The sequence below is a fragment of the Podarcis vaucheri genome (assembly GCF_965113315.1).
Source record: "Podarcis vaucheri genome assembly, chromosome: 4".
NCBI lineage: Eukaryota > Metazoa > Chordata > Lepidosauria > Squamata > Lacertidae > Podarcis > Podarcis vaucheri.
Genome location: NC_138762.1, coordinates 4,311,395 through 4,324,204, shown reverse-complemented (window position 1 = coordinate 4,324,204; position 12,810 = coordinate 4,311,395). Strand labels below are relative to the sequence as shown.

Sequence of the window (12,810 nt, the reverse complement as noted above, 5' to 3'; positions counted from 1 at the left end):
ATGAATGAATGAATGAATGAATGAATGAAAATCTGCTAGCCTTCATCAGAAGCTGGATGGAATTTCTCTGGAATCCACTGTAAACTTCCTCTGCTATCTAGACCAAGTTCCTACTTCTATGCATTTACTGCCAAGTTAGCCTCTAATTTAAAGCACAAAGGTAAAACAACAACAAAAGGAAGCTACTCAGCATAAATGACGGGTCATTTCAAGATCACCAGTCTAATAACATCAACTAGTTCTCCTGATTCCGATGGAACAGAGAACTGGTAATCATCATCATCAACATCATCAGTGTCATCTCCTTCCAGATTCAATAACTTAGGACACAAAATGCTTCTGTATTTTCAAGATTCAACTTCAGTTTATTGAACCAGGCACCACTCTGATACCTCAACTTCTTCTTTTGATTCTGGTGGAACAGAGAGAAGGAGCAGATTATCAAACATCTGCTGATGGCATTTCACTCCAAACCTCCTTGTCACAGAATCATAGAATTGTGGAGTTGGAAGTTCACCCAAAGGCCATCTAGTTCAACCCCCTGCTATGCGGGAATCACAGCTGAAGAATCCCTGACAGATGGCCAGTAAGAGAAAACTGTACTGGTTCTTTCAAATGGGCCAGGAATGAGCCCATATATAGAGAAGGGTGGTTCTCTATATTAGATCTGGGTGGTTATGGAAGTTCAAAGTGTGGAATCTTCAGAAGGATCTTCACAACCACTTGGGGGTGAAATGGAGCAGAACCAGAACTGTCATCTGTAGTGCTCAAAATCACCATAGCAAGGGGTCTTCTTGACGCATCCATGCTTCTAGTATTGAGGAGGAAAATATCCATGAAGAAAAATAAAGGGAGCAGGAGATGGGAGCTTGTACCCAACGATTCATTGGAGAGACATCCCACACCCTGCAGAGGGATCACCATATGTTTCATGATGTTGGAACTGAGAAATGAATGGTTTAATTTTTAAAAAAGTTAATTGCGGTAGGTTCTTATCAGCACCTACTTCTGCAAAATGCCCGCCCTATTCAGTGACGTATCTGTTTCGTCTTCACCCCATAGACGACTGGGTTCAGCACTGGAGGCACCAGAAGGTGGACATTGGCCATCACGGTATGGATGTTGGAGCCGTGCGTCTTACCAAACCTGTGAACCATTGACAAGCCAATAAAGGGCACGTAGAAAAGGAAGACAGCACATATGTGGGAGAGGCACGTCCCGAGGGCCTTGACACGTGCCTCTTGGCTCAGACTCAGGGCAGCTTTCAGGATGAAGTAGTAAGACAAGGAGATGAGCAGGGAATCCAGCCCAATGGCGAAAATGATGACCACGAGTCCATAGATGATGTTAACCTTGATGCTGGTGCAGGCTAGCTTCATGGCATCCTGATGCAGGCAGTAGGAATGGGAGAGAACGTTGGACTTGCAGAAGGGCAGCCTCTTAATGAAAACGGGCAAAGGGGCCATCAGGGCTGCTCCACGAAACACAGCCACCAGTCCTATTTTAGCTACCCTGGGCGTGGTGAGGATAGACGAGTGGTTCAGTGGGTAGCATATGGCAATGTAGCGGTCGAAAGCCATAGCTAGCAAGATGGTGGATTCCATTCCAGAGAGGCTGTGGATGCAGAACATCTGGACCAAGCAAGCATCAAAGGCGATGCTGGTGGATTTGAACCAGAATATGGCCAACATCTTGGGCACGGTGGACAGGGTGATCATGATGTCGATGGCTGCCAACATGCAAAGGAAGAGGTACATGGGCTCGTGGAGGCTCCGCTCTGCGCGGATGATGTAGATGATGGTGCAGTTGCCCAGAATGGCCAGCAGAAAGAGGAAGCATAGGGGGGAAGCCAGCCAGAAGTGAGATGCTTCCATGCCTGGGAAACCGACTAAAATGAACATGGCAGTGGTGACGTTGCCTTGATGGAAAGAGGACATGGTCAGTGCCTCTGTGTTCCTTCTGGATTCAGTGAGCACTGAAACACAAGGAGCGGGTATTCTTTTTTTATCGTATTGATTTATTATTATCTGTCAGTATGCTTTTTACTTTGCTTTATCATTGGTGTGTTTTTAATGTTGCACACTGCCCTGGGATCATTTGATAAAGGGCTGTATATTAATTGAATAAATAATAATTCCGCCCTTCAGACTCAGGTAGTACTGTGTAGCCAGTTGAGAACGTTACAGAATAAGTGTTTTAGTGGTTCTATGCATTGTGGAGAAGTTGGAGAGGAGCCTTAGGAGAGCTCCTCACACCCCTTTTTTGCCCATCTCCTGCACAATAACCCTGCAGTGCTGCCAACTGGATCTTACTGTGCAGTAGCTGCCGTCACCACTCTCCCAGTCATCCAACAGGTGATGTCCCTACAGACTGGAGGTGGGCAAATGTTGTCCCCATCTTCAGAAAGGAGGGAATGGAAGGCCCAGCTAACTACCGACTGGTGAACTTGACATCAATACCAGGGAAGATCCTAGAAAAGATAATTCAAGTTGGTATGTGAGCATTTAGAAAAGGGTGCTGTGATTACTAAGATTTCTCCCAAATAAGTCATGCCAGACCAATCTGTTTGTTTGTTTTTTAAATTTTTATGGCATTACAAACTTGGTGGATCAGGGAAATGCTGTGGACATAGTGTATCTTGATTTCAGTAAGGCTTTTGACAAAGTCCCCCGTGATATTTATGTGAAGAAGCTGGTAAAATGTGGGCTGAATGAGGTACCTGTTAGGTGGATTTGACTGTCTAAACCTGAACAGGATTCCTTCATGGTTCTTCATCATCCTGGGAAAAGTGACAAGAGGGGTTCTGTCCTGGGCCTGTTGTTGTTCAACGTTTTTATAAATGACATGGATGAAGGAACTGAGGGGATGCTCATCACATTTGCAGATGACACCAAACTGGGAGGGGTAGCTAATGCTGCAGAATCAGAATTCAAAATGACCTTAACAAAATGAATTTCAGTAGGGACAAATGTAAAGTTCTGCACTTAGGCAGGAAGAACCAGATGCACAAATATAAGATGAAGGACACCTGGCTTACCAGCAGCAATACATGTGAAAAGGATCTAGGGATCTTGGTGGACCACAAGCTTAACATGAGTCAACAGTGGGATGCAGCAGCAAAAAAGGCTGATCACCGAAGAATTGATGCTTTTGAATTATGGTGCTGGAGGAGACTCTTGAGAGTCCCACGGACTGCAAGAAGATCAAACCTCTCCATTCTGAAGGAAATCAGCCCTGAGTGCTCACAGGAAGGACAGATCGTGAAGCTGAGGCTCCAAGACTTTGGCCACCTCAGGAGAAGAGAAGACTCCCTGGAAAAGACCCTGATGTTGGGAAAGATGGAGGGCACAAGGAGAAGGGGACGACAGAGGACAGAGATGGTTGGACAGTGTTCTCGAAGCTACCAGCATGAGTTTGACCAAACTGTGGGAGGCAGTGGAAGACAGGAGTGCCTGGTGTGCTCTGGTCCAGGGGGTCACGAAGAGTCGGACACGACTAAATGACTAAACAACAACAACAACAACAACAGGCTGCATCAAGGGACGCGGGTGGCACTGTGGGTTAAACCACAGAGCCTAGGACTTGCCGATCAGAAGGTCAGCGGTTCGAATCCCTGCAACGGGCTGAGCTCCCATTGCTCGGTCCCTACTCCTGCCAATCTAGCAGTTCGAAAGCACGTCAAAGTGCAAGTAGATAAATAGGTACCGCTCCGGTGGGAAGGTAAACGGCATTTCCGTGCGCTGCTCTGGTTCGCCAGAAGTCGCTTAGTCATGCTGGCCACATGACCCAGAAGCTGTACGCCGGCTCCCTCGGTCACTAAAGCGAGATGAGCGCCACAATCCCAGAGTCATCCGCGACTGGACCTAATGGTCAGGGGTCCCCTTTACCTTTACCTAGGTTGCACCAACAGAAGTCTAGTGTCCAGATCAAGGGAGGTAATAGTCGCACTCTATTCTGCCTTAGTCAGACCACACTTGGAATACTGTGTCCAGTTCTGGGCACCAGAATTTAAGGAGGATGTTGACAAGCTGGAAGGTGGGCAGAGGAGAGCAACCACAACGATCGAGATTCTGGAAACTAAGCCTTATGAGGAATGGTTGATGGAGCTGGGTATGTTTAGCCTGGAGAAGAGGAGACTGATTGGAGATATGAGAGCCATCTTCAAATATTCTAAGGGCTGTCACATGGAGGAGGGAACATGCCTGTTTTCTCCTGCTCATGGAGGGGAGGACTCAAACCAATGGCTTCAAGTTGCAAGAAAGGAGATTCTGACTAAACATTTGGAAAAAAATCTTCTGACAGTAAGAGCTGTTTGACAGTGGAACAGACTCCCACAAGAGGTGGTGGACTCTCCTTCCTTGGAGGTTTTTAAACAAAGGTTGGACGGACATCTGTCCTGGATGCTTTAGCTGAGATTCCTGCATAGCAGGGGGTTGAAGATATCCTCCTTTGTGTAATTCAAGATCCAATTAAAAAATGACAAGATCACAAATTCTGCTCAGAAATATCACCACCAAAATCATGGCACACTCACCTCCTCTCACTGTTTCTTGAAACAAATACACCAGGCCCTGTAGCCTGCATGCCATGGCCTCACACACAATACTCACTTCCTGGCTCTATTTATCCATCTTTCAGGTATCCCTTTGGGTGAGGGAAGAGATACACAGTCCACAGACGACCGCAGAGCCTGGAGACAGACAATATGGTCATGTATCCATAGCAGTGACCGGAGGAGGAATGACCTCTGGGAGGAGAGCAGGGAGGAGAAACGCCCTGTTGGGATTTCAGCCCCCACCAGTTGTCACGCTGGCAGGAAACAGCAGGTGCTGTTTACATTATGTGAAGCCTCACAGCGTGAGACAGGAAGTCAGAGAGGATTCTCAGCCTGATTCACTGTGTGCTGGGAGGGGTCTCTCTGTTAGTATCTTGGCTCACAGGCAGAGGTACCTGGCCTCCCCCGAGGCAATTGAGCGAGATACTGTGTTTACCTTCCGTCTGCGACCCCGGCAGGCTAGGTAAACAAACTCGGCGATTCTTCTCATTAGTCGTGAGAAGAACACACCCTCTGCTTCTCTCTTCTTCTCTCCCTCCCTGCATTCTCCCAGGGAGGAGAAATGAGACAGACAGGAGTCCTTTTTACATGTTTATTCCTGTCACTCATCAGTACATGGAAATGCGACCGTTCCCTTCAGACTCCATCAGAAGAGACTCACACTCCTCCCCTGTACTTCCAGCACAGGACAGATGACACACTGAGCTAACATCCGGTGCTCAGTACAGAGAATAGGCTCCACCTTTTCCCCAACAGTACAGTGCAAAACAACAGCTTCCTGTTTTGCATTCCAGCCATCTGGAGCTGGCATTTGCCTTGGGGCTTTTTCCCAACATCCTCCCCCAAAAGCATCAATAGGCAAAACATGATCCAGAGAAAAAAACAAACAGTCTCTTCCGCTCTCAGGAGAGAGCTGGGTTGTATGGCAAAACCCAGAGCTTGGGTGCTCAAACATGCAGTCCTTTGTGTTGTTGTTGTTGTTTTGCAGTAAATAAAGTAGTTGTGAAAATACAGGACTGCCTTTTCCCTTTGTTGCTGTGCAAGGGAAAATTGGTATGCTTCCTCATGAGAGAGAGGCTGCCCATTTGTCCGACCGTCCTGGACTGAGAGGAGGAGGAAGATTCCTGAACGGCAGCCAGGGATGATCACGAAGCTTCGCCTTTGCAGGATGTTCGGGAGGCTGGCTGGAGGCTGGCACAGCTCCCGGGCTGGTGACGTTTCAACATGCCCTGGTGCATCTGTGGCAGCACAAACAGATGACTTCATCAGCCCCAGCTGCAACTAAACATGTCTCTTCTGTACCGGCTTCTATTGCAGGTGCTGCTATCTTCCAACAGTTTGACTTCAGCTCTGAAGGAGATTCTCCATTGTATCCCAAGTGACCTAGGGTTGCCCGATTTCAAAAAGTAAAAGCCAGGACACCCCGAAAGTTGTTGGACAATTCCGCCTTTGAAATCCTGGTATGGATGGTTATGAATTTCTGCACGGCATGTAGAAAGTGGATTGAGAGAACTACAGACGCCCACTCGACCGCTTCAGCTTTAGGTGCCACATAATAGACCTCAATTGTTTAGTATGGCAGCACAGACCCTTCGGAACTCCCTGCCTCTTGAGATCAAACAGGCGCCTCCCTCCCACCTTTTCGGGGAACCTGCTAAAAACATGCCTGTGCAGGTGCTTAAAAAGTTGGGGTGAATATGAGCATTTTAACTTTTTGCATGTTTTAAAGTACTGCTGTACATTTTTCATGATTTCAGTGTATCTTTTTGTAAACTGCCTCGAGGGTTTTGTTTTGTTTACCATCAAGCGGTATAGACATTTTATGAAATAAATAAATAAATAAATAAATAAATGATCACTAAACTTACTTTTTCAAAACATCCCCCAAAATACTTATTTCCCCATGAGTCCGTTAGGCATTCTTTTGCAATGTTAGCTTAATCGGAGTTACTGAAAACCAGACTTTCTCAATTTATTCAGATATACGAAAGAGATTGGTTTCTCTCTCCTCAATGGGTAGCTATCACAAACTCAGCTGCAAAGTGGACCGTGAAGCCTCCTGCCTGATGTCAAGTGGCAGGGAGTTTCAAAGTACACTTGCTGCCACACCAAAACATCAGTGTTTTAAGTTGGAGGTTCCTACAGGGCAGGGCAGTTAATTAAAATCCAATTAACAGGATAACCTGAACTGAAGGGAAGATCGGGGGGCCAGTGGAAAAATACAGGCTAAGCTTCCTTTCCAAGCCAGGGCCTCACCTGCGATCATAGCTGTCAACCTTCCCTTTTTTTGTGGGAAATTCCCTTATTCTAGTGCCGTTTCCCGCTGCTTCCTGCTGCTATCCCAGATTGTTAGATAGGTGAGGCTGCTGATCCCTTATTTTCCAGGCTGCTGATCCCTTATTTTCAAATCTGAAAGTTGACAGCTATGCCTGGGATAGAGGTGTTAACATGAGAAATGATCTTGATGGCCCATCTGAGAACCTGGTCCTGGGTCCTGGTCCTTGCACAGAGCTTGCCATGATGATGGGTGTACACATAATAATAATAATAATACCATCACCATTGGCCATGGTGTCCTCCGTCTGAGTTAGGGGTGGGTGACGCCGCTTTGTGGTGCTCCTGGTCCTTTGTGGATGAGCATCTCCACAGGGTGATGCTTCGGAAGTGCTCTTTGACCCATGGAGACTTCAATGTGGGGTTCCTTGGGGTTTGATTTTATCCCCTAAGAAACATGAAACCACTGACTTCCGGGTTGGCGTGATCTGGAAATGGCGGATTCCCTCCGAGCTGCGGAGGGAATCGGCTCAACTGAGGACGGGTCTTTGCCGCGCCGGTGACGCGGGGACCCTTAAAAACCGCAGGCGCGGAAGCCTGCGGACTGAAGACTCGGTGGGCGCCTTAAGCGCCCCCTCTGATTCACAAAGAGCCTTTTTAAAGGCTGCGGAGAGGATACGGAGGGCGGCGTGGCGCTGAGAGTCGATCGCTACCTCGGTTGAGTGAAGCCGCGAGCCAGGACTGGAGAGCGCTGACTTCCTTCCTTGAAATTCGGACCGAAAAGAATAACCCGTGAGTAAGACGGAATTGGACTTTAAGAATATTATCCTGTGAATTTGAGACGACCGGGGGGTGTGCTAAAAGGAAGTCCGCACCCCCCCCCCCCTTTGCAGACGATCTAGAGCAACGATATAAGAACTAAGCTGGAGAGCCTACCCTTCGAGGGGTGAGTTAAAAAAGACATAAACTTCCAAGATTTGGCAAAAAAGAAATTTTGAGTAGGAGAGTGGAGCTTTGGAAGTTTTTTCCCCCGTTGTAAACAACCCCCCCTCCCGGGCTCGGGAGCGTCCTGTTTTGGAGCTTGTGCAAGAGGTGTAGAGTTTGACAGCTGTCAAAGCTGTCAAACGGACAGTTTAGAGCGGAAAAATTCTTGTTTAAGAGCCCTCTGGACTAAAATGAGTTACAATTGAGCTAAAATTGTTGGAAACAAAGTAATAACAATAAGTTAGAGGATTGTTGGAAAAAAGAACACCAAGTAACCAGATTCCCTCTAGGGGGAACTCTGCGAAATTACAATGGCTGTGGATGGAAAGATACTAGTGGAAATCGAAAGAATGTTTCATTTGGTGGGAATCTTGCAAGAGCAGAGTCTGGCTATGAATAAACAACTTATGACCTTGACTTCTGGAACAAGCAGCTCTGCTGAATGTAATGAGGACCTGAATGAGAAAGAATCCACAGCTGCATCGGAAATGATATCTAAAGAAGTGGAAGAGTCTAAACAAGAAAAAGAGAAAGTAAAGTTGGAAAGTACCAACCAGAAATTGACATCTGTGGAAAACAGGCAAGGAGACTTTTGGATTAAATCTACCACAAATCTGCGAAAGATGCAAAAGATGAAAGTGGAGGTCCCGGGAGTTTATGGAATACAGGAACTTAAAATAAAGAAATATAATTGGGGCCTCCACTCTGACTCTGACTTTGATTTTGAAGATGCAGGTTTTGTGGAAATTTTCCAGCAGCTGTTTCCAAATACCCTTATGGGAAGAGACTATGGGTTGATGGTGACAGAACTCTTTCGAGATTCGACGACCGACAAAAAGGATTACCAACAAGACCGGCGGAGAGGGACTGAAAGAGACTTGAGAGCCTCGGACGTGAGGAACCCAGGCTAAGAACTGTCATTTTGGACATGCACTGGGAAGGGACGAAAACCGGGGATGGGAGGGAGGGAAGAATGGATTTTTAAAAACACTCAAGACCATGGGGTTTAGTTAATATGATCTTTATCTAAGACAAAATGGGAAATCGATGGAAGGGAACCTGGGTCCAACTTAGAAAAAATTTATTTTTCTTTATAAAAGGCGTAATATTAAGATGGTCAAGACGAGAAATACCAATTTGCTGACATAATTTTGGGAATTGGGATGCAAGAGAGGGGGTGGGGGGAAGTCAGGGAACAGGGTTAGGAAAATAGGATTTTCTGAAATTATACATGTTTTTGTCTTTTGTCTTTTTGTGTGTCTATATGTCTATATAAAAGGTGAAAAACCAATAATTATTTTTTTAAAAAAAGAAACATGAAACCACTAGGTGGGGTTATCCAGAGATCTGGGGCACGTTGTCAGCAATTTGCTGGTGACACTCAGTTCTTCTCCTTGACATCTGCAGGTCAGGCAGTCAATGCTCTGGAGCAGTGTTTTGCCTCGATAACGGACTGGATAAGAGTCAACAAACTGAAGTGACGACCTTTGTAGGTTTACAAGAAGTTTTGTGAGGAGTATTATTGGAATTATTGCAAAAATGGATAAGGGGGAGGATGATTAGTTAAGAAATTTAAAGGTAATGTAAAGTTAAGAAATGCATAAGAAGTGATTAAAACGGTGGATCATCAGCGGTGCTGATGTAAATCCAAAAAGGTTGTATAAGTGACAAAGCTTTGTGGTACGTATTATAATTTATATGTTAAAATCGGATGGGACCAATTCGGATGGTCCGCCCCCGCCACTTAATGGATCCAAATGGTTTCCAGAGAGTGGTAGGGGATGCTTTATCCCGTGTTGATGGCCTTTCAGCTGATTCCCTGGTGGCCCGCTGGAATGCGGAGTTAACCAGGGCTATCGACTGTCTGGCTCCGAAGCGCCCTCTCCGATTGCATGGAGCCCGGACAGCCCCGTGGTTTTCTTCGGAGTTGAGGGCGATGAAACAATCGCTGAGACGGCTAGAGCGTCGGTGGCAGAAAACTCACTCCGAATCTGACCGGACACAGGTTAGAGCTCAACGTCGAGCCTACCAAGTGGCGATAGCGACGGCGAAGAAGACTTTCTTCACCGCCTCTATTGCATCTGCAGAAAACAGCAGCAGGAGACTTTTTCAGGTGGTTCACAATTTAGCGGAACCACCTGCAACATCAGGGCCTTGTAAAGACCCCAAGATCTCCTGCAATGATTTTGCAAAGTTTTTTGCAGATAAAATCGCTCAGATTCGGGAAGAAGTAGACTCCACCGTGGGAGCAGGGCCGGGGCGGGAGAGTGCTAGAGTTCTGTCTAGTCAAGTTGAGTGGGATCAATTCCAATCTGTTACCTCCGAGGATGTGGACAGGCTGCTTGGACGAGTGAAACCAACCACCTGTCTCCTGGATCCTTGCCCATCCTGGCTTATAAAAGCTAGCCGGGAAGGACTGGGCGATGGGCTTCGTGGGGTGGTGAATGCTTCCCTCCGTGAGGGAGCCTTCCCAGACCTGTTGAAAGAGGCGGTTATTAAACCGCTTCTTAAAAAACCATCTTTAGATGCGGCCACGATGGCCAACTATCGCCCAGTCTCAAATCTTCCATTCCTGGGCAAGGTGATTGAGCGAGCGGTTGCCGAACAACTCCAGGCATGCCTGGAAGAAGCGGACCATTTGGATCCCTTCCAGTCGGGATTCAGGCCTCATCATGGGACTGAAACTGCCTTGGTCGCACTGGTTGATGATCTCCGGCGGGCTAGGGACAAAGGTGTTTCCTAGTTCTGCTGGATCTCTCAGTGGCGTTTGATACCATCGACCATAGCATCCTTCTGGACCGTCTTGAGGGGCAGGTGTGGAGGATTCCCTGGTCCTGAATGGGGTAACTGTGCCCCTGAAGGACCAGGTGCGCAGCCTGGGAGTCATTTTGGACTCACAGCTGTCCATGGAGGCACAGGTCAAATCTGTGTCCAGGGCAGCTGTTTACCAGCTCCATCTGGTACGAAGGCTGAGACCCTATCTGCCTGCGGACTGTCTCGCCAGAGTGGTGCATGCTCTGGTTATCTCCCGCTTGGACTACTGCAATGCACTCTACGTGGGGCTACCTTTGAAGGTGACTCGGAAACTACAACTAATCCAGAATGCGGCAGCAACAACAACGTTGAGCAACAACGGGCCCAGGACAGAATCATGTGGCATCTCACTTGTCACTTCATCCCAGGATGACGAAGAACCATTACTGAAATCTTCAGATGAAGGGCAGAACATGACTTTTATAAATAATAAAAAGGATATCAACAAGTTGAAACATGTACAGGGCCGAATAGCAGCTATAAAAATGAATGTTTTGCCAAAGATGTTGTTTTTGTTTCAAACCTTACAGATCGTGGACAGAGTGGAATGTTTTGGGAAGTGGCAGAAGGATATCTCAAAGTTCGTTTGGCAGGGCAAAAAGCCCCGAATAAAGTTTAAAATACTAACTGATGCAAAAGAAAGAGGGGGGTTTGCCCTGCCAGACTTAAGGTTATATTATGAAGCTGCAGCCTTCTGCTGGATGAAAGACTGGTTGTTACTAGAGAACACTGATGTCCTAGATCTGGAAGGGTTTAATAATTCGTTAGGATGGCATGCGTATTTGTGGTACGACAAGGTAAAAACACATAAAATGTTCAAAAACCATATTGTCAGAAAAGCAATATTTATAGTCTGGACAAAATATAAAGACTTGTTAGAAAGTAAGACCCCGAGGTGGTTATCACCAGTGGAGGCCAAGGCTCGGAAAAAACCCAATATGGAGGCCGGCTGGCCGACATATGGGGAAATAATAGAAAAAATTGGAGACAATTGGAGGTTACAGAGTTATGAAAGACTAAAGAATAAGGTGCAAGATTGGTTTCATTATGCTCAAATTCAGGAGGTGTTTAAGATGGATAAAAAAACAGGTTTCCAGGTGGAAAAATCGAAACTAGAGACAGAACTGTTAGAACCAAAGACTAAGCTATTATCAAGAATGTATAACTTGCTGCTTAAATGGAACACTCAGGATGAGAAAGTTAAATCAGCCATGATAAAATGGGCTCAAGACATTGGGTACAACATTATGTTTGAAGACTGGGAAAGGTTATGGACCACCGGTATGAAATTTACGGCATGTAATGCCCTGAAAGAAAATATTATGAAAATGATATACAGGTGGTACATGACCCCAGTCAAGCTTGCAAAAATATACCATTTGTCGGACAACAAATGTTGGAAATGTAAGGAGGCTGAAGGGACATTCTTTCACCTATGGTGGACCTGTCCAAAAGTGAAGGCATTCTGGGAAATGATATATAATGAGCTAAAAAAGGTGTTTAAGTACACCTTCCCTAAGAAACCAGAGGCCTTCTTGCTGGGCATTGTCGGCCAGAAAGTGTTAAAGAAGGACAGAACGTTTTTTATGTACGCAACTACAGCAGCAAGAATTCTTATCGCAAAATATTGGAAGACACAAAATTTACCCACACTGGAAGAGTGGCAGACGCAATTGATGGACTATATGGAATTAGCCGAGATGACTGCCAGGATCCGAGATTTGGGAGAAGAAGCAATGGAGGAAGACTGGAAAAAATTTAAGGACTATTTGCAAAAGTTTTACAAATTATATGAATCATAAGAACTCGCACGATTTGGAAAGATTAGCTCCAGCAATGAGAGTGGATGACATATGAAATCAAATAATAATTAATGAAAGGACTAATGTTTAAATGTTTAAAATGATATTATATTAGTTTTTTAGAGTAAATTGACAACAAGTAATTTAAACTAAAACGTAAGTTTTTGAAAGTATAGAAGAAACACATGAAACAAGGTTATAATTTGCTGATATTTTTATTGTTAGGAATGCATTGTGTGGGAGATGTGGGGAAGTCCGAAAGAAAACTGAAATAAGCTTTGAAATGATCTGTTTTTTCTTCTTTCTTTTCTTTGTTGTTGATGTTTCTTTGTGTAATTGACTGTATATTTTCATCTGGAAAAAAGCAATAAAAAATATTTA

At 45.6% G+C, this 12,810-nt stretch overlaps 1 protein-coding gene across 1 annotated transcript; it reads right to left on the bottom strand.

Annotated features, from left to right (window-relative positions):
• On the bottom strand, positions 1-2,408 carry LOC309530521 (olfactory receptor 51E1-like). Its single transcript, XM_082219546.1, has 2 exons — positions 2,313-2,408; positions 1-1,975 (listed from the first exon to the last, which is right to left on the bottom strand). Coding segments are annotated over exons 1-2 (948 nt in total). The 5' UTR covers positions 2,314-2,408; the 3' UTR covers positions 1-1,028.
• Positions 2,409-12,810: the final 10,402 nt, after the last annotated feature.